The 20,749-nt window shown below is 42.7% G+C and overlaps 3 protein-coding genes across 8 annotated transcripts; 1 reads left to right on the top strand and 2 right to left on the bottom strand.

Annotated features, from left to right (window-relative positions):
• Positions 1-224: 224 nt before the first annotated feature.
• LOC123070359 (uncharacterized) lies at positions 225-3,362 on the bottom strand. Of its 2 annotated transcripts, none has more exons than XM_044493524.1 (8): positions 3,104-3,362; positions 2,938-2,996; positions 2,273-2,441; positions 2,095-2,183; positions 1,596-1,728; positions 1,212-1,304; positions 1,003-1,105; positions 225-647 (listed from the first exon to the last, which is right to left on the bottom strand). In XM_044493524.1, the coding sequence occupies exons 1-8, from the start codon at positions 3,353-3,355 to the stop codon at positions 271-273; spliced, it is 1,275 nt and encodes a 424-aa protein (XP_044349459.1). In that variant the 5' UTR covers positions 3,356-3,362; the 3' UTR covers positions 225-270. The 2 variants fall into 2 exon arrangements, with proteins under 2 accessions (XP_044349459.1, XP_044349460.1); XM_044493525.1 differs by having other exon boundaries at positions 469-647; positions 1,003-1,095.
• Positions 3,363-13,694: 10,332 nt separating this feature from the next.
• On the top strand, positions 13,695-16,170 carry LOC123070358 (myosin-11). Of its 4 annotated transcripts, XM_044493523.1 has the most exons (4): positions 13,695-13,918; positions 14,163-14,273; positions 14,353-14,424; positions 14,624-16,170. In XM_044493523.1, exons 3-4 carry the CDS (start codon positions 14,405-14,407, stop codon positions 15,936-15,938), a joined length of 1,335 nt encoding a protein of 444 aa, XP_044349458.1. In that variant the 5' UTR covers positions 13,695-13,918; positions 14,163-14,273; positions 14,353-14,404; the 3' UTR covers positions 15,939-16,170. The 4 variants fall into 4 exon arrangements, with proteins under 4 accessions (XP_044349458.1, XP_044349456.1, XP_044349457.1 ...); XM_044493521.1 differs by having other exon boundaries at positions 13,700-13,918; positions 14,163-14,424; XM_044493522.1 differs by lacking the exon at positions 13,695-13,918 and having other exon boundaries at positions 14,008-14,273.
• Positions 15,659-20,328, bottom strand: LOC123070357 (pentatricopeptide repeat-containing protein At4g02750). 2 transcript variants are annotated; one of them, XM_044493517.1, is made up of 3 exons: positions 19,541-20,328; positions 17,650-18,733; positions 15,659-15,852 (listed from the first exon to the last, which is right to left on the bottom strand). In XM_044493517.1, exons 1-2 carry the CDS (start codon positions 20,262-20,264, stop codon positions 17,769-17,771), a joined length of 1,689 nt encoding a protein of 562 aa, XP_044349452.1. In that variant the 5' UTR covers positions 20,265-20,328; the 3' UTR covers positions 15,659-15,852; positions 17,650-17,768. The 2 variants fall into 2 exon arrangements, with proteins under 2 accessions (XP_044349452.1, XP_044349453.1); XM_044493518.1 differs by having other exon boundaries at positions 15,710-15,852; positions 17,499-18,733.
• Between the last annotated feature and the right edge of the window lie 421 nt (positions 20,329-20,749).

Below are 20,749 nucleotides of genomic sequence, written 5' to 3'. Positions count from 1 at the left end.
ACCAGCAAAACAAGAGGGGATAATAGAGAGCCAGAAGCTAATGAATATCAGAGATTTTTTTTCACTGAGGTATTCCAGACTTGTTGTGCATGTCATCACCTAATGGAGGTTTCAGTGATAGAACTGAATTCCAAGAGAATATTCCCCTAGCGACAATAATGAGAGGAGTACTTGGAATGGTCTTGCAAGCATGACAGAAAAATGATGGCTGTAGATGTTCCATATGATCGAAATGCAGATTGATATATATTTTTCCAACTGCTCACAGTTTCATTGTCCTAAGCTAGCATTTCTTTTCGGACATGTCCGTCTATTATGCCCCTTTTCTTTGCAGAAGCTACATGAATAAACACCTGAATTATGACGGTTAACTTTCTTAATAATATAGCCAGAAGCGCCAGCCTCCACCTCTGGAGACCCAGGGCAGTTTCGTCGGTTGTGACCCATTTCACCGCATTGGCTGCAGTGCCGAGGTTGCCGCTGATGTTCATTCTCTGACTTTGGGTTTCCACATGTTCGGCTATTATGCCCCTTTCCCCCACATAACCGGCATCTGAATTGCACTCTGGCTGAAATTTCCCTCACTGTTGGGCAATAGAATCTTCGATGTCCTTCTTGCCCGCATTTACTGCAGTAAAATTTCACCCCTGTGGAGCATCAGGTGGAAATGTTGTTCAGGTTAATAGCGGGTTCCATTTTTGGTGGGAATCCACGGAAAAGAAGGCGATGGAGTAAGACGACAACCAATTCCCATACTACCACTTAAAGTCAAAATGAGAAGGATAAACAAATGTACTCCCTCTGACCCAAAATAAGTGTCGTGTTTTTAGTTCAATTTGAAATAAAACCACGACGCTTATTTTGGATAGGAGGGAGTACTAACTAAGAACATACGGATGACAGACAGCTGGCTACAGAAACAGCCAAACTTTGTAAGTGGACATAAACTGAGGAAACTGTCAAAACTATTTCTGTGAGTAGAAGGAAAGGAAGTCCAGTTACCTTTCATGGCAATGCTTCTCTTGAGCCGATTCTCAGGATCCCTGAAGAATGCTTTTTGTTTTTCAGAAGCCTGATTTCTTGCTGCAGCAGTACCTTTTGTTCTCTTGAGTTAAGGCAGAGGAGGAAAATAGATGACTATAGCGCCAGCTCAATTGCTTGTATTTTACAAAAAAGACACAATTGCAACATTTATCAGGACATCGTATTACCTTAATCGCAGCAACTCTTTGAGCATGCAATTTGGCGTCTTGGTGTATAATCTTCATGTGCTTAGTAAACAATCCTGTTTTAGCATTCAGACTCTGCAATTATTATTAAGCTTTTTAAAAGCCAAAAGCAACTGTATAGATCTATAGCAATTAAAAAAATGCAGCTGGTAGTTTTCAAAATTGAAGTAGATATACAGGGCTCCATAGTTAACTCTTAGGTATGCAGGGATCTAGTGTAATAGATCTAACACACATGCGTGACAAACTGCATATGAACAACATTTATTAGTAGGAAAAAGTTATACTATCATATACTGCACTAACACTAACTTTATCAAGAAGCCTATAACATGTATTTTCAGCTTGCAAGAAAGAGCCACTTACTCTTAGAGATCGGCTAATCTTCATGGCAACTTCCGGGGATGGTGATGGATAAGTACGCCTCGGTCTTTTTGAGGTGTCGATCTTTATCTCTAGTCTATCGACCTCATCATCTTCCTTTACTTTCAAGGGTGAACTGCAGAGGGGAAAGAACAGCATTCTCAATCTAATGATCCATTACCTTTTCACAACTTTTGCAACAACCTAAGTATGTTGCATCAGGAATTTGACATATAGTTTTCTACAGGTGTCCAAAATGATAAGTTTCTTCATCACTATGTCAAAACGCCATATCATCTATCATTACTTCTTTTAAAACAATGGGAAATGTGTATATGTACTTACAATTGATGATGGTGATGGGCAATAGTCAATTTAAGTCGTAACAACCATTTAATCAAACCATTAAAGAGATTTGTCAACAGGAGATCTTTCGACAAGCAGTGTGACAAAAAAACAGGTAACTGTTGACTACATGGAAGAGATGCAGAACAAACGTCACCTAGATCGAACTTCCTCCCATGGTTGTTCATCAATAGATTCTTGCCATATCACACATTCTCCACCACATTGCATACACATCCTAATCCCCTAGGTATGCACAACAATAGACTGATAAATTCCTCAAAAGTGCATGTATTTACTTTCAGAACGATTTACAAGAGGTTGGGAAGGGTCACCTTGCCATTGCACATAGGGCAATCCAAGCTGGATCTATCTATCCCGCATTTTTTGCAAGGAGTGTATCCTCTACCCCTACAGTTAGGGCAAGGCAGCTCTCGATAGTATTGCCCATTTGGACCAACCCAGGACCTCAGCTTCCCCTTCCCTGCAACCGGGGCAGTATTCCTGCAACCGAAAAATACTATTTTCAACAAGTAGCCACAGCACAAAAACAAAATCTCCCTCATAAAAAAGAAATCTCCAATTCTCAAAGGCTTTGATCGCATCCACGGCGAATGCCCAAGTGTCCTACACCAAGGTCAAAATGGCCTAGCAAGATGGCATTATCGTTTGAAATGATAAATATTTGAAATGATAAATGTTAGTACATCTCTTGGTTGCAAAACATGTACCACAGCATCCCAAAGAAATTAAGCACTTGGTTTTTAGGGGAATCAAGCACTTAGATTTGATGAAAGTGTTGTGTTTAGTTAACCCTAAAGATGTACAATCTGGTCTGTGGCTATTTGGGAGTGCTGATCTTCTTTCCCTTAGACTGAACACCCCTCTCCCATCATCTCCCTCATAACTGTGCCACCTTCAACGTCAACGATGACCACCTAACGCTCATGAACAACAATCGGGCACATGACGAGAATGCGAGCGAAGGGGGAAACCGTACTGCGGGGGGCTGGGGCCGACATCTGGGCCGAGAAGGTCGGCCAACGGGTCGTAGTGGAGCTGCAGCAATGGCACGAATAACAACAAACGGGCACGGCTCGAACAGTCAGAAGTATGAAGTGCGAAAACCCAAAAGGCTTCAGATCGAACGAGAGACTACTACGTACCGGCGCTCCGGCGCCGTCGGCTAAGGAAGCGGCGGCGTGCCCTCGGCGGAGCAGCTGTGCCGGCCGGGCCCGCGCCCGCTCCAGCCTCCATCGAGCTGTGGACGGCGCGGGGCGGGCGTACGGAAGGCGCAGTAGCATCCTGAGGGACGGAGCGGTGGCTCGCGTAGCGCAGACGGGGCGCGTCGCGCGTGGGTTTTGTGGCTGGCGTTGCTCGGTGTCATGGAAGTGGAACCGTGTTGGATTATCGCGCATGGAGGAGCACGCTGCGAAATCCCGGTCCACTAGAGAAACTTAACATTTTCACATTTTGGCTCCCATTTTTTGATTTATTTCAGTCATTTTAACAATGTGCGTTCAATTGGAGAAGACGTTTCTCAATCATGAAAGTGTATGTGGCAACTTCGTCAATTTCAAAATGTTGTGTCGGCTCAACCTCTTGAAGGTGCTCATATGAGTAGAGTGTATGTATGTGCGTTCATGAGAACAAAGTGTATGTGCGTATTTATAAGCATTTTTCTTAACAAAGGTGGATTTTATTGACTCAAAATAAAGTATCAAGGAAATAATAACACAATGAGCACACCCCCGGCCTCTGCATAGTTAGGATGCACACAGCCAATACCAACTCACACACAAAGAACAAACCGACAACTAGCAAAGTCATATAAAATCAAAGCTATGTGTGGACGAGAAAAAAAAACTAAAGTGATTAGTTATGTAATCGACACATTGTTTTTTTTTTTTTGAAACGAGGCAAAAGACTTGCCATTTCATTGATTAAGAAGAAGAGAATTGCCCCGTTAATTGGCGGAAAACCGGACTAAAACCGATACAACTCAACCCATATGACATGGGCACCACCGGCCAACCTGGCCACCGACAAGAAACTCGGGGCTACAAAGAAGAAAGACATCCGCCGAGGAGTCGCAAGCGTCATCGTCATCACCGGTTGCCTCGAACGGGCGACTCCGACTTCACCGTAGAGCTCCACCATCGAAGTCAACCCGCAAACAGCCGCCGAAGCCACGACGGCACATGCCAATAGATGGCCACACGCGCAAGCAACCGTCAGCTCCGACTTTGACGACGAGCTTCGAAAGGGAAATATGCAGGACTTGAGCCGAGCGTGCCCTCCATAACGGAAGGGCACCTCAGACACGCCGGGAAGAACCGACTACCGAAGTCCATGCTGCGACCCGAGCTCCTCTCAACGCCATCATCGTTGCCAAAACAGAAACCAACGCCCCGCCTCAGCAAGCCACGCAGCAAAGATGCCGCCATCCACCGGTCTCCAGTCGTAGCCGGCTCCGAGACGATGCCCCCAAGGAGGAGAAAGACGCGAAGACGCCCCCATCGCCCGATCCAGCTATCTGAGGTTTTCCTCCGGAGCCAATGCCGTGGAGAGGAGGAGCACAGCTCCAAGACGACGCTTTCAAGAAAGGTAACGACACCCGCGGGCGCCGCCGTCGCCGGCTCCGATGAAGATCGGAACAAGGATTTCTCCCAGAGTTGTGCCACCATCAATCGCCACCGACCGCCGCCCACGCTCCACCATCCCAGCCGAGGTCGACCTCACTCTGACCGCGGGATCGCACGATCCACCGCGCCCAGATACGCACCACCCCCTGGCCGAAGCCGCCAACCACCACCGCAGCACCGTCGCGGCCACCACCACCGCAGCAACCACCTGCATCGCAAGGAGCAGCAACTAGAACGGAGCACCGAGGCGCCAGATCCAGATCGAACCGCTCGAGCGAAGCATCTGAGCAGGAGCCGGCACTCCACGCGCAGCACACCTCGCGCTACAGGGACGTCAAGCCCGCCACGCCCAGCAGTCGCTGTGCCCGCCGCGCACCGGCCGCCGCCGTGCCCGCCGCCGTCCGCGCCCCACGCGCATCCGAAGTCGCCGCGCACACGCACGCCGCCTGCGCACGCCGTCCACGCCCAGGCCGCGCCAGGAGCTCGGACCGAAGCCGCCGCCCCAGCACCCCTCCCTCCGCCCGCAGCCTACGCGGAGCTCCGCGCGCCGGCCGCCATCCGCCGCCCGCCGCCGCGAGCTCCCCCTCGCGAGCGCCCAGGAAATGATGGGGAGAAGAGGCCCCGTCGCCGCCGGATCCGCGCGGGCTTCGCCCGGCGGAGCCCACCGGCGACGGCGAGGGGAGTGAGTGGAAGGAGGGCGCGCGGTGGACGGGGCTGAGCCGCCGCTCGTGTCGCCCCAGGGAGGGAGCGACGCGAGGGCTGGATGAAGACCGAAACCATGGTTTAGTCAATCGACACATTGTAACCACAAAACAAAAGGCCTGCTCTGAACAAAAACATCACAGGCACGTCTCGATCAACTTTGGTCACCCTCAAGGAATAACCACTTCGACAGAACTTCACACCAATCACTGTTGCAGGCCTAAAGGAGTCGGTAGATGGCAAGCACCAGAGGAACGAAAACACATGGAACCTTTAATCCATGTACACAAACATGATGCTCCCAACAGAGGAAACACATCAAGAACGCCGCCATCGTTGATCCGAGACTGAACCTGGCTTTCACCCAGATATAACAACCCAAGTGAGAGAGAGGGAGATGCCAACACGCCTTGACAACGCCTCCAAAGAGGGGAAACGACAACCACGGGTGTCGTTGTTGTCGCTACCGACCGAAGACGAGCATGACTTTCATTCGTATTGTTGTGCACCTCCATCCTAGCCCACCCAGACTAGGGCAACCGTCCGTGTAAGTTCACACCGTCGCCGCAACAACACATCACCGTCCGTAGCCAAAACATCATTGACATCGGCGCAACTAGCACCACCACACCGAGCACACTAAACCACGATGCTCAGCTGCTGCCGAGGCACGACGCCACCACGCCTGCTTGCAACCACCTACCGGGCCCTGCAAGCCCCCCCTGATCCAGATCACACGGTGGGAGAAGAGCCCCCAACCGATGTTGCCATCGAGGCGGCACCACCGAATAGAGCTCGACCCCCTACCACCGCCCCCAAGATCGTCGTTGGAAAGCCTCGCGGCACCGCCAGGGGAAAAGGGGGAGGAGCGTCCAATAGAGGCCCCGATAGTGTCTCTCGGAGGGGGGGGGAGGGGGGGGCAACGGCATGGGGAGCTAGGGTTCCCCTGTGTCACCTCAGATATGGATACGGGGGTTAGGCCATGCTTGTGATTGGATGGCCAGATCTCGGATTCCAACTATCGCGGGAAGCTGTGAAGGTGGTACACGGGTGCGTGTTTTTTCTTTGTATAGGAACTTAGTTTTTGTTTGGATCTGAATATCCAGCGAACTCAGCTCTCCTAGTCCATTTCATTCCCTCAAATTGGGTGATATGATCAAACAAACATGTTCACTATGGAAAGCCGCAACTGATATGTATCGCCCGCTACCAACGCTAAGCGCGTTGTATCCAAAAGCACCCTCGCTACCGGGCTGACCGAAGCGTTACCGAGTGTTTTCCCTTACAACGGTTTCAGGATTGCTCTGTATGCTTATGATCGGTTCGAGGAAGCTTTCGCGCCTATTTTTTTTGCTTTTCCATATTAGTTTTTTTGCTTTTTTATTGGTTCTTTTCCTTTTGCTTTCTTCTTTTTTAAAAAGTAAAAAGAAAAGTTAAAAATCATTTAAAAATGTGGCTTTACAAAATTGTTCATGCTTTTAAAAAGTATTGGAAAAATCAAAAAATATCACAATTTGAAAAAATGTTTTCTTTAAAAATATATTTGTGAATTCAAAAAATATTGATGATTTTCAGAATAAATAATTTTTTTAAAGAATATCGTTAATTCAAAAGATGCTCATGAATTGAAAACAATATTGAAGTTCAAAAAATTTCCAGATTTTTCAAAAATTATGCGGGATATCAAAAACTGTTAGCGTTTTCCAATAAATGTACTAAATTTGAAAATTTGTTCATTATTTTGATAAAAACCAAATTTTTAACACAAACTTTTTGAATCGATGAACATTTTTTGAATCTGCAAACTGTTTTTCAGTTCATGATTTTTTTTAGTTTATGAATCTTTTTTTTGTTTTAACTTCATGGATGTTATTTGAAATTCGCAAACCTTTTTCACTATATATGTGTAGAAATTTTGGAATATATAAAGTGGGAAATAGAATGTAAAAGAACGTACATGAGAGAGTCTATGTGTGAGCGATGTACACGAGCGAAGCACCTTTTTTTTAGACCAACGAGTGAAGCACCGAAATCATTAGTTAATAGTTACCCCTTGCAAAAATAAATCTCACCTTCTCAAGGGCTGACAAATGACGCACTGTATGTCCGCCACTTGTCGCAACCTGGTAATTTTTAGATTCATTTATTTAAAATGTTTTATTTTCAGAACCGTGCATCCAAATACCAAACCATTTTTTGGATTTCTCACATTGAGATCTTCAAAACTTGATCCCATTTTAATAGGTTTCGACAAACTTTTTTTCACGCAAAAAAAACTCTAAAAAATAAAAGAAGGAAAAACTTCAACCTAAAATGAATAAGAAATGGAAGAAAAACCAGAGCCCGGAAGCATAGTTGCAGTTTTCACTGCACGTGGCTATGCTTTTTCCCTTTTTCACGGAAGCACAATTGTGTTTTTTCCTTTTCGAGAACCATAGTTGTACTTCTGACGAAAGCACATGATATGCTTCTCGCGGAAGCATGTGCTCACGAAACCAAATCTATTATGCTTCTCGTGGAAGCACATGCTATATTTTTCCCCTTTTTGGGAAGCACAGTTGTGCTTCTCAGAGAACACATGGTGTGCCTCTTGTGGAAAATCGTTGTTTCAAAAAAAATCCATCAAAATAGGGAAAACCAAACAAAAAAAGAGAAGTCGAAGAAACCAAAAAAAACATCTAAAACCCACAATGTGTATAGAAAAAAAATCAAAATTCAGAGGGAGCACCCTGCAAGCAACACATGACGGTTGCTGGGCCCATCATTTGGCGTGCTCATAGGGTAAAAAAGAAGTAATCCTACGGGAGCCCCACAAGGGGTAACCCTTAGCTATTTTTAGGGGGAGCGAGGTAACCCTTAGTTGCTCCTTGCGCGTGTATGCAAAGCGATCGAGAACTTTTTTTAAGCGAAGCGATCGACAGCTGCTTGTTGTGCGCTAGCGCCTGCCCATTTATCGATCCATGTGAACAATCCGCCCATCAAGGGATCCCTATAGACGGTGCCTCTATAGCTCGCTTAAAGCAAGTTGTAGGTGGTGTGATTGCATGAAGAGAGCTAGTAGTGTGCCGGTCCATTTAGTCCTTCGATCCATTTGTTCGGTCGCTACGGTCATTTGTTGTTCTTTAATTTCAATATTTAGTTCAAAATTTTAAAATTGATCAGTTGAAAAATGTTGACACGGCGTTATATTTTTCTTACCAAAACTTAAAAAATAATGATAGATTTAAAAAAATGTTTGCGACAGTAAAAAAAATCCTGGGTTTCAAATAAATGTACATGGAATTTTACAAATGTTTATGCAATGTGAAAAAATGTTCATGTAATTTAAAAATATGTTAAACATGTATAAGTATGTTTCAGATGTATAAACAATGTATGATGCCAACAAAAAAGTTGACATCAAAATATATATTTGAAAAAAGATGTTAATCATGTAGATGGATAATATTAAACTTGTATAAAAAGGTTTAGATGTATACCAAAAATGTACAATGTGTATGAAAACTGTAGACATCAAAACACATATTTTAAAAAAAAGTTAGCAATATATTTAAAAGTTTTGTTTTGGACATATACCAAAAATGTAGAATGTGCATGAAAATAATAGACATCAGTACATATATTTGAAAAATAATGTATTTGGACAATGCTAAACATGTACTCCCTCTGTAAACTAATATAAGAGCATTTAGATCACTATTTTAGTAATCTAAACGCTCTTATATTAGTTTACGGAGGGAGTATTAGAAAATGTTCTTCACATCCACGGAAAATAATAATGCATAAGACAAATATAGACATGTGTTGAAAGACAAAAAACGAAAGGAGCAAAAAAACTAAGAAAACCAATAAAAACCAAGAAAGGAACAAAAACGAAAGCGAAAAAACAATAAATAGACAAAAAGAAAAATAAAAAAATGTAAAAAACGAGTAAAAAAAAGAAAACAAGTATAACAAACAAAATGAAATAAAAATTATGAAAACCTATGGAAAAACAAAAGAAACCGAAGTATAAGAAAGAAAGAAAAAAACCATAAACAACTGGTGATGGAATAAAAAATCTGAAGAAAAACAAAGAAAACGAAGAAAACCAAACAAACACAACAGCGTTCGATCCAACGAACGATTGCACAACTGAGAAAACCCGCTATTGGGCCGATCAATCTGTGTCGGCATGTCACTATAAAATGGATTTACCCCCACCCCCGGCGCTACAGAGGATACATATCACCCTCCTTTCGTTTTGTGGTTTTCTTTTTTTATCTTCATTTTAATTCGGTTTTCTTTGTTTTCTAATTTGTATGTTTTGGGTTTTCTTTCTTTTTTATAATACTTCCTTTTTATTTTATTCGCTTTCTTGGTTTCTTTTTTCCAAACATGTCTACTTTAATTAGTGCACAATGTATATTTTTAGAGGACACACGAAGTTTTTTCTGATACACGTTGGACATTTTTCAAATAATTGATGTACTACATTTTTAGTAATACATGTTTTGAACATTTTTTTGAATACACGGTAACATTTTTGAAATATACCTTGGACATTTTTCAAATACTTAATGTACATTTTTATAATACATGTTTTGAACATTTTGTAGAATACATGGTAACCTTTTTTAAGCACATGTTGTACATTTTTAATGGCAATAAATATATTTTTAAACTACGCAAGTATTTCTTTTACATTGCATAAACCATTTTGTAAATTTCATGGGCGTTTTGGGGAAAACGTGATTATTTATCTAAGATATCACATACATTTTCTTAATGTGAATAATCATTTTTTAACCTATGCGAACAGTTTTTTTTACATTGTATATAACATTTTTTAAATCTCACGAACATTTGATTTCAAATGTGGGAATATTTCCATAAAATGTCACGTACATTTTTTAATGGTACAGTTTGTTTACATTATGCTAATATTTTTTACTTTGTATATACAGTTTTAAGAATTTCACGTATATAATTTTTTGAAACACGGGAACATTTCTTTGTGAGGAACAATTTTTTAAGTTATCATTATTTTTCTAAACTGTGTTAACATAGTTTTATAGTATGTAAACATCTTTTCAAATACATGTTTTTAAATTTCTTATGTAAATTTAACTTTCTGAAACATATGCATTTGAAATATAAGTAAGTAAAGAAGAGGGGGGAAAGACATTCGAGTGACGTCAACATGACAAGCCAAGTCCTACTGGGTCGGCACACCACAAACACCATTTGGGGAAGCAGCTGTTTGGCTCGCAATAAGCAGCACATAATTGTTCCCCATATCACCTCCAATGAAAAAAACCCAGCTAATACTCCATCTCAAGACCACTATTAAACATACATCTCAAAATATAAGTAAAATGATGTATTGCATTAAGCATGATGGCATGTGTAGATGCTATATTGTCTTTATCCCGCGTTTAAGGGAGAACTACACAACTATCTTTTTATACTTAGTGGCAACAATACAATACAAACTTTTTCCACTTTCTATCATTGCAGTAGATTACTTGCAAGATTGAAATCAACTTACATACACAGCTTCCTCTCAGAGATCATTCATCTAAACATGCTCAATGCAAGAATAATAGATTGAAGAGCATACATGTCTATAAATTATGTGGCAAAGAACACATATGAATCCACGAATAAAACATGTGTCAATGTGATCATAAATGAATTTCATTACACCGCAACAAACACATCATAGAAGATTACATCAAATGAATCACAATCATGTAGGGCAGCTCATGTGATCATTTTATTGAAGAATAAGGGAGAGATTGTCATCTATGTATTATTATTGACCCATAGTCTAAAGAAGACTACTCACACATGGGTATGATGGTAGTAAGGTTGATGTAGATGGTCGCCGTGATGAATTCCGCCTCCAATAGAGTATCAAAAAAGGCCGCCAGATTGGATCGTGATGAGAAAGACCTCCAGACTGGATCCCCGCAAAACATACTGGTGCGACGTCGGAAAATATCCTCAATAAATATGATAAAGGGTCTCAGGACTATATAAAGCCAGCAAAAGAAAGAGGTTGTGAATAGGATGCTAGTGGGACCCATGCAAACCTGGCTCGTGCCCCTGGCCGAGAGCTAGGAGCGAGTGAGGCCCACGGGCAATGCCTTTTAGCCTCCCGATGCTTCCTGGACCCTTCTAGACTTGAAAATCTTCGTCGTATTTGTTCTCGATTTTTTTGGTCTCCAAAAAATTGTTTTCCTTAGAAGTCCAGAAACAACAAAAAATAGGAGCTGACACCGGCCACTAAATTAATAGGTTAATCCAAAAAAATAGGTGCAAAATTTATGTAATAATGATCAATTATAGCATGTAACAAACAAAAGTTATAGATATGTCTAAGCAAATTTATCAGAATCGCGACTCAAGTCTTAGAATCTTACGACCTTACGATCCAAACTAGCCCCTCCGATTCTATGATTTTGCTCATAGAATCTAAATTTCTACGATCCTGGTATTTATAATTCTACGATTCACGATCCTATCAACGGAGCTTTGATCCAATTCCGAATCTCGATTCTGACAACTTTGTGTCTAAGACGTACCAAAGTCCACCATCTTTTCTAGGAAAGAGGGAAATACCCTTGGAGAAGTATAATAAGGTGACCGTGAGCGGGAGCAGCAGTTCGGTGCCCATGCTTATCTGCACCCGATGCAAAAAAAATCAAATAAAAGTACTAGAATTTTTTTTAAAAAATCCATTTTTTGTATGGAAGAAAATTTTGTGTGTGAGGTGCGCTCCAAATTTCAAATCATTTGGACACCTGAGTAGCTCTCGGCAAAAAAGACAAATTCAAGGTCTATAAAAAAGTTTATTGTTCATGTATTGTTTTGACCCAATTTGTCTTTTTTGTTGAGAGCTACTCATATATCTAAATGATCTGAAATTTTGAAAGCACCTCATGCACCAAATTATCTACCATGCAAAAAATTGATTTTTTTTTCCTTGACCGGATGCAGGTGAGCCTGGACTCGAAATGGATATTCGACCGTGCGCAAACTATATAACTATTTGTGCTGAGCTGGAGAAATGAGGGGAGGAGAGAGAAGGCAAGTGAACTATATGTTTATAGTCAGCTACAACACAGGGTCTTAGGAACTCGTGAGATAATGAGATGGGCCAGATATTTATGATGTACTCCCTCCCTCCTACTCTCTCCGTTCCTAAATATTTGTCTTTTTAGAGATTTCAACAAATGACTACATACAAAGCAAAATGAGTGAATCTACACTCTAAAATATGTCTATATACATCCGTATGTGGTAGTCCATTTGAAATCTCTAGAAAGACAAATATTTAGGAACGGAGGGAGTAGTATAATATAAGAACGTTTTTGACACTACACTAGTGTAAAAAATGCTCTTATATTATGAGACGAAGTGAGTACTACAATATATTTCCATAGCTAACAAAGTATATGAGTAGACTATTAGATTGACATAGCCTAGAGTTGGCACTACTTAGTATCATCCTTGCCCTTAGGATGCGGGTCCTAACAAACAATGAGGTAGTACTAAGGCCCGTTTTAAGTGTGAATTCTTTTTTTCTACGATCTTTGACTAGAAATCAATTATTACTACCTTCGTAACTAAATATAAGACATTTTTGCAGAGAAATTGCTTTTGGAGGCCGACCTCTATGGAGGCCATCAAATGCAAAATTCATGAAAAATCACTGTTTTACATTTCAAGAAATTGAAAAAAAAACAGTTATAGATGAAGGCATAATGCACAAGTGTGTAAATTTTCAGGATAAAATACATTGAAATGAGGGTTGTGAAGGAAAAACAAATCTGAGGCTTTTTAACACATGATAATATTCATCCTTTCAGACCAAGAACTTTTCTTTTTGTACGGGTCGCATTTTAACCTAAAATTTTACACACATACACCTCACATCCTTTTTTACTTTTACGAAAAAAAAATCAGATTTTTTTTGTTACTGAAATTTTTTGAATTTTTCAAAAAATCGGCCTCCATGGAGGCCGAGATCCCAAACGCCATGCTCATTTTTGCAGTCCAATTTAAACTACAAAAACATCTTATATTTAGTTACCATGGGTGTATTTAATTGTCCACGGCTTGGACGTTTCTTCACCTCCAGCATATGTTCGGCTTGCTCCAGCCCATCCGGGTCTGCATGCCGCAATTCGTTTCCCAAAAAGAAGGACATTATCTTTAAAAAAAAAAGAAGGACATTAATGGCTTTGTTCATCCACAACTAGGAAATGCTCCAGCATTTTTGGCAAAGAGTTAGCTGGAGGAGCAGGATAACCAAAATGCTGTAGCACCAATTATGTTATGTATGAAATGCACATTAATCCAGCATTCCCTTTCCAAAAGGATGCCACCAAACCAGTCCAATATTCTAATGGTCAATACGTGCACGCAACGATAAATAATTCGATTATTAAATTCTAAATTCGTAAAGTATTGATTAGAAGGGGAAAGGGCAGGCCAAGTCGTCGTTTATAAAAGGAGCCTCCTGCCTCGTAGTAGCATCGTCATTCTTCCCCACAACAATTCAACCACACAATGCTGAACGAAGCCGACGAGTGGTGTGCCTTCGTCTGACGGACTGCTGGCCCAGCTGAGGCCACCAACGCTCAGGTCAGCGAAGCACGGTTCAACTGTTACATTTTATATCGAGAAATAATAAAGAAATGCAAGGCAAAAGAATAGGTATATCTCATCTGTTAGGAAACAAAATCGCACCGCTTTTGTTTAGAATAGCGAATTGTATTGTGCCTTTGGCTGACCGCCTCTGGACGTGCTTCCCTTCACCTTCAACGCGGCTCTTGGAGTTCGACCGTTTCAACAAGTCTCTGATTCATCTTTTCCCCTTTTTTAACAGCGCAGAAGACGCGGTGTTGGATCTCTGCTTCTCTCCCCTGTTTTGAAGTTTCGCCATAAAGAAAAGTCTCTTTGCTTCGAGAGACAGCCACCATAGTTTCTCTCCGCTCCGGTATGCACAAACCGACTTCTCGGGGCAGTACCTGATTCCCGCCTATGCATGTGATCTGATTCTCATAGGAGTAACCCAGGTGGCATAATTGCTTGATCCTGGGCTGCCAGCACCGTTCCTGACCCGAGAAGATGTTCTCCTTCAAGTCCAGGTATAGTATTTAGTTTCCTCCCGAGTTTTCTTATCCGAATCATTGAATCATCGAATCATTTGTTATCTGTTGGCCAACATGAATCATGGTTGCGGTTCCATGAAATTTAGGTTTCTGTCGAATTTCTTGGGTTGTTATTTCTTTGTTTCGATTACTGTCAACAATCGATGAACCCAGGGGCTTTGTTTTATGTTCACAGCGTCAAGTCGTCTTCCAGTGGGAACCAAGTTTCCACGCCGCGCTTCACTGAGGAATCAGATATGCACGAGCAGTTGAACAAGTTGCAGGAGGAGCTGGTAAGGGAGAAAGAGGAGAAGGTACGTGCACTGGATGAGATAGAGGAGCTCAAGAAGAAAAGCAGTAAGAAGAAGAAGCTAAAAGGGAGTAGCGGAGACGATCAGTTGGACCTTGCACGCAGATTAGAGCAGTTGGAAGTTGAGCTGGAGGCAGCAAGGGATTCAGAGAAGAACATGCTAGTGTCGCTGGAGGCCCAAACAAAGCAGCTTGAACAAACCAAGGTATCTCTGGAGGAGGCCAAGCTTGAGATAGATTCACTTCAAGACAACAACAAGACCTTGGTTGCACTGTCCTCTAATCCAACTAGACAGCCAGCCAGGAATTTCAGAAGAAGGGGTGTAATGTCCTTCTCCTTTGCCGATCCTGCTGAGGTGGAGACATTCTCATTACAGCGTGACCTCAAGTTGGCTGTCGAAGCTGAGGAGAAGTGCAAGAAAGCCATGGATGACTTGGCGATAGCCTTGACGGAACAAACCACGGCAGCTAGAGAGGCAAAAATGGAGCTCTCGATGGTGCAAGCTCAGTTGAAAAATGCAACAACTGAATTGGAGAACTCAAAGGCCTCTCTGGAAATCATGGAAGAAAAGCTACGGTTGGCACAGGAAGAGGCTGCCAGACTGAACTTTGAGTCGGATGAGTTGGCAGCAGCCTCAAAAGAGAAAGAGAGAGGACTCATCGATTGCATCAAGATATTTGAGGGGGAGATGAACAAAGCAAAAGAAGAGAATGACAAACTGTTTGAATCACAGAGAGTGATCAGAGATGAGAATTCCAGGCTGAGGGAAATGCTGAAGCATGCGGTTAATGAAGCCAATGTAGCAAAAGAATCCTTGGAGATTGCCAGGGTAGAGAATTCTCAGCTTCAAGAAGACATGTCTGAGAAAGAGAATACCTTAAAGAGCATCGTGCAAGAATACGAGTCCTTGAAGGTAAGTGAGGCTGCTGCACAGAGTAGCATTAAAGAATTGAAGGACATGATTGATGCTATGTTCAGTTCAGAGTCGGCCAAAACCTCGGCAGAAGCATCACCCATAGATGCCAAGGGAGGCGGCGGGAAAGGAAGATATGTGGCAGCAGATAATATGTACTCTGATGTTGAAAGCTCTCCTCGTTCAAAGGATATCAGGAGTCCTGCAAGGCAGCAAAAGAGGACGATTCTTAGGAAATTTGGTGACATAATGAAGAAAAGAAACCCTCAAACTCAAAGTGTAATCTAGCATCCTCAGGCACCAGGCAGTGACTAAATACAAGTATACACTCTAGATTCCATTTTGTTTCTTCAAATCCCTTGTTAGTTGTAATGCTTGACAAAATGAGATGTTCCAAGTGCGGAGAAACCCTTTTATCCATTCAGTTTTACAGATGTAAATTACAGAGAATGTAACCTATATGCAAAACATACAGGTAGTGAAAATATGAACCCGACATAGTTTCTAGGGGTGCTTGACATATGCTGCCTCCAACTTTCAATCTGCTACATCTGAAAGCTTGTTATGAACATGGTAGATGATAGGTAGCCAAGACAAGGCTGCCGCACAACAAGAGCAGGGGAGAAACTTGGGTAACTGGGACTATTTTTCTAGTTATCTATTGATTGATATTGCTAGGCATTAGTGCATTACATAGCCAGCTTACAACTTGGAGGCTAGGCCGAACTAACAGATTTTAGTAAATAACTAACTTGAGAATCAAGAAATATCTCTAAGAGATTTAAACTGCCAAGGATAACTAGGGATGCTTATCCCCTTAGTTTCAGGCGTGGCTCTTTCCATCGTGGCCTTCTTGTGCCTCCCGTAGGTTTGTATGTCTATCCCCACATAACAAAGCTTGATATGGAAATTCTCTTATGTTTTAGACTAATGCAGAAACCTAGCAATGTGCAATTTAGCAGTCCTAGTCTTGTCATAACAGTCTGCAGAACCTGTTTATGAATTTAAGAATATTTGCAATTGAACTTGCCTAATCGTTGTTTGTCTATTGTTCTCTAAACAGAAATAGTTTAACAACCAGGTAAAATAAATACCCAATTTCCCAGTTCTAAACCTCCTTGTCAATGTGTTGTGAGTTCATTATTTATATAAAATCGAATAAAACTGCATTCCAGTCCGCATACCCAATCATAAGCTCTCGAGATAAAAAAACTAGAAAACCATCTCTCCACTATATATCCAAAGCAAAATAAAGCATGCAGCTACTAAACTAGGATTTGCAACAGCAGCAGCTAGACCAATGTTGTCACAAGGAAAATGTCAGTTTATCCGGATTACCAAAATATACAAGTGACTTCCATTTAAGCAAACCAATATGCAGCTACTGCTCTGTTCCCTAAGGTTGTTCCTGTATGCATAATTTTAACTTGCTGCCGACCATCCTCTGTGGATTGAATTTTGCGCTTGCGGCAATGACAATTCCAATTAATGACATCAAAGGGAACAAAAGAGGAATAAAGAGCTCATGGACGAACATCAATCCTTTGTTAACGATGTAAATTTCACGGAGGTCTAAAGTCCCTTCTGTTCATATAGATCAAAGTAACATTGCAGCAAGCATATCCCACTAGCCAATGTCTAAAATACATATATGATTCTGTTGAGTACCAAATACTGGTCCGCTAGAAAAACTACAGCACTTTCCTTGGGATTAATTGACCTGACAACCATGTGTTCATCTCAGTCAAGGTTGCAGCTAGAAATTCCTAGGTAAAACTGGATCAAGATTGTTTTATCACCCAGAACAAAATTATTTCCATGATCAATAGAAATGATTATGGAAATTACCTTTAAAGACTGTTTCTTCTACTTTCTAGTTTCGATTTCTTTATAAACAGCAGGGGGGCTTCTTTTATTGAAGGAAAAAAACCCAGGTTTATCATGATACTAACATCCATTAGACTCGTCTATTTAAAAGCCATGCAGGGAATCCATGTACCTGAGACAAACAATCTGTGGCCTGTAAATTTGATCCTTGAACTCACAGACAGATACTCTGATTGAGCAGATGCTGCGAATGACATGTGTGCATGAAGTGCATGAAGAGTATGAAAAGCCCTATCTAGATTCCTGGGACATCTCTACCATTGTATGAGTTTCATTGGCCATCATTTGCATATGAAAGCTGATTTTTCTCAGCTCAGATATGATCTTGTTCATCTCTGGATGAGATGCATCACCACCCACAAACATATGAACTCTATTAGCAATTTCAGTCCAGCTGTATCCAGGTTGTTTCTTCACACCTTTTTCCTTCATTTGACCTCTTATTCGATTGACTTCACCCCACATGCCAGCAGCAGCATATATATTTGAAAGCATCACATAAGGCCCTGAACTTCCTGAGTCTGACTGCACAAGCATTTTCGCCGCAAGTTCACCCAACTGCACATTGCCATGAGTCTTGGAAGCCCCCAACAATGCACCCCAAACATTCTTCTCAGATTCAAATGGCATGTCTTTTATGTAACTACAAGCTTTCTCGAACTGTCCTGCTCGTCCCAATATATCGATAATACAAGCATAGTGTTCAGCTCCTGGACATATCGCGTATTTGAATGACATAAGATCAAATAGTTCCAAGCTGTCATCCACCCTGCCAACATGCCCACATGCTGATAGCACACTAAGGATGGTAATATCGTTCGGTATTAGCCCACGTGTTTCCATCTCATGGAAGAGAGAAATAGCTTTCTGATATTTGCCATGTTGTGCATATGCCGCGATCATTGTGTTCCACGAAACAATGTCCTGGCTTTTAAGGTTTATGAAGACCAACTCTGACTCACTGACATCACCACACTTGCTATACATTGTGATCAAAGCATTACAAAAAGATGTGCTAGATTCTAACATTGTTTTGACGGCAACAGCATGTGTTGATCTTCCTTGTCTGAGCAAAGCAAGAGCAGAGCATGCTGTCAGGGTTGCAATAAGAGTCGCATGATCTGGTTTTGTACCTTCTCTGAGCATTATGATGTGCAATTTCAAAGCTTCTTCTCCGTATCCATTATGAACATAACCTGCAGAAATATGGAAAGTGAAATGTGAGGATTTTCGAGAGTTCAGTGGCAGCATTAAAAAGAAAGAAAAAGACCTAGGTAGAGTTTTTTCTTTTATTATGATTGCTATACCCCCCGCCCCCCCGGACGAGGATCCCCTGCCGTACGGCAGGGTGCCGTTCCATCACTGACACATGGGCCCGGCTGGAACATGGCCCACCTGTCAGTGGTCCAACGGCAGGTGCCGTATGTCAGAGGAGCTCCCCCCCCCCCCCCCCCCTAATGAAGTGAAATGATTCTCTCGGTCAAGAACCTCAACAACAACGTAGGGTGCACACCATTCAAAAGTTTGAAACACATTAGTCCAAGGCTTCAATAGTCCAACCAAACCATCCTGCGGCATTGCATTCCAGAGTTGCAATCAACAATTAAGGCATGAGTTCCTAACAATTGCAAAATTGTAAGGAATCAATATCATCAGGCATGAATTTTGTAAAAAAAATCTGACAGAACGTTGTTGATTCAGAGTATTACAACCAACATACATCTTTTAGTTCATGCCAAGCAAGAAAATTTAGTGACTATTTGTTTCTTAATCGTGAAGCTCACTAGAGGTATAAAATTGACACTAAACACTGTCAATTGTTTGAAACGGCAAAAGGCAAACAACAAAAATCATTTACAACCGCTAACTCATGCAAATGCAAGAACAGCTTGAAGATGGTAAATACAACATCCAATAGACGTATCCAAGCAACATAAGAATTCTTAGGACTGCACATAGTATTAAGCAATTAGCAAGTTGCATAATGAGAAAGGAATAGCAACCTGCAATCATGGCGTTCCACGAGATGACATCTTTGACATAAATCTCATCAAAAAGCTTCCTGGCGCTCCCCACATCTCCTTCCTTGCAATATCCAGTGATCATGGCGGTGGATGCCATGACATTCTTCTCTGGCATCGCTGCAAACAGTTTTCTTGCCTCGTCGAGCATGCTGTTGTCAACATACCCACTTATCATCGCTGCCCACGACACTAAGTTCCTCTCAGGCATTTCGTCAAACACCGCACGCGCCCTACCCACCTCCCCACGTCGCGCGAGCCCATCAACCATGGTGGTGTACGACACCACGTTCCGCTCAGGCATTTCACCGAACAGCCTCTCCGCGTCGTTCATGCAGCCGAGCCGGACGAGCCCGGCAAGCATGGCGTTCCACGAGGCCACGTTGCGACGCGGGGTACGCGCGAAGTAGGCGGAGGCGGCAGCCAGGTCGCCATGCGCGAGGCAGCCTGCGACGACGGAGTTCCAGGAGATAACGTTGCGGGACGGCATGTCGTCGAAGAGGCGGCGCGCCGCGGGCAGGTCCCGGCCGACGCGCCAGAGCGCGGTGAGGAGCGCGTTCCAGGAGACGACGTCGCGGCGGGGCATGGCGTCGAACACCCGGCGCGCCGCGGCCAGGTCGCCAGCGCGGGCGAGGGCGGTGATGCGCTGGTTGTCGCGGACGAGGAGGCGAGAGGCGACGATGGCAGGAGCACGCGCTGGGTGCATTGGGACAGCATGTGTGTCGGTGTTGGCCGTCGAGCGTCGATGGAACTCGTATGGGAAAGCAAGCAGAGATTGCACATAATGAAAGAAGAAAGGGTTTAAGATTCCCTTAGAAAAAAGGGGGTTTAAGAGCATCTACAGATAAATTATGGCTCGTGGTAGTAATCGGACACTTGTCAAATTAGCACAATTACGTCCGGACATCTTATATTAGATTCTTAAATTCATATAAAGCATGCAAACAAAATAACCTACGTACTACATAGATGATCTAGTCACTCCTCGTTAAAGATGTCAATTATCTCCGTGCCGGCTCCGGGTACATGGGTGGCAGCTGCAGCTGCTCCGCTCCGGCCTCCTCCTCCTCTATCTCCGCGTCGAGTTCGGTGAATAGCGCGTCGGACACCGCCTGCTCCTGTCGGTTGGCCTCCATATAGGCCTCATCCTGGATTGACTCCAAGATGGCCTGCTGCTCCGTCATCTACGCG

Source organism: Triticum aestivum, chromosome 3B (genome assembly GCF_018294505.1).
Source record: "Triticum aestivum cultivar Chinese Spring chromosome 3B, IWGSC CS RefSeq v2.1, whole genome shotgun sequence".
NCBI classification, from domain to species: Eukaryota; Viridiplantae; Streptophyta; class Magnoliopsida; order Poales; family Poaceae; genus Triticum; species Triticum aestivum.
The sequence above is the reverse complement of the archived record's forward strand: the minus strand, read 5'-3'. Positions and strand labels throughout refer to the sequence as shown.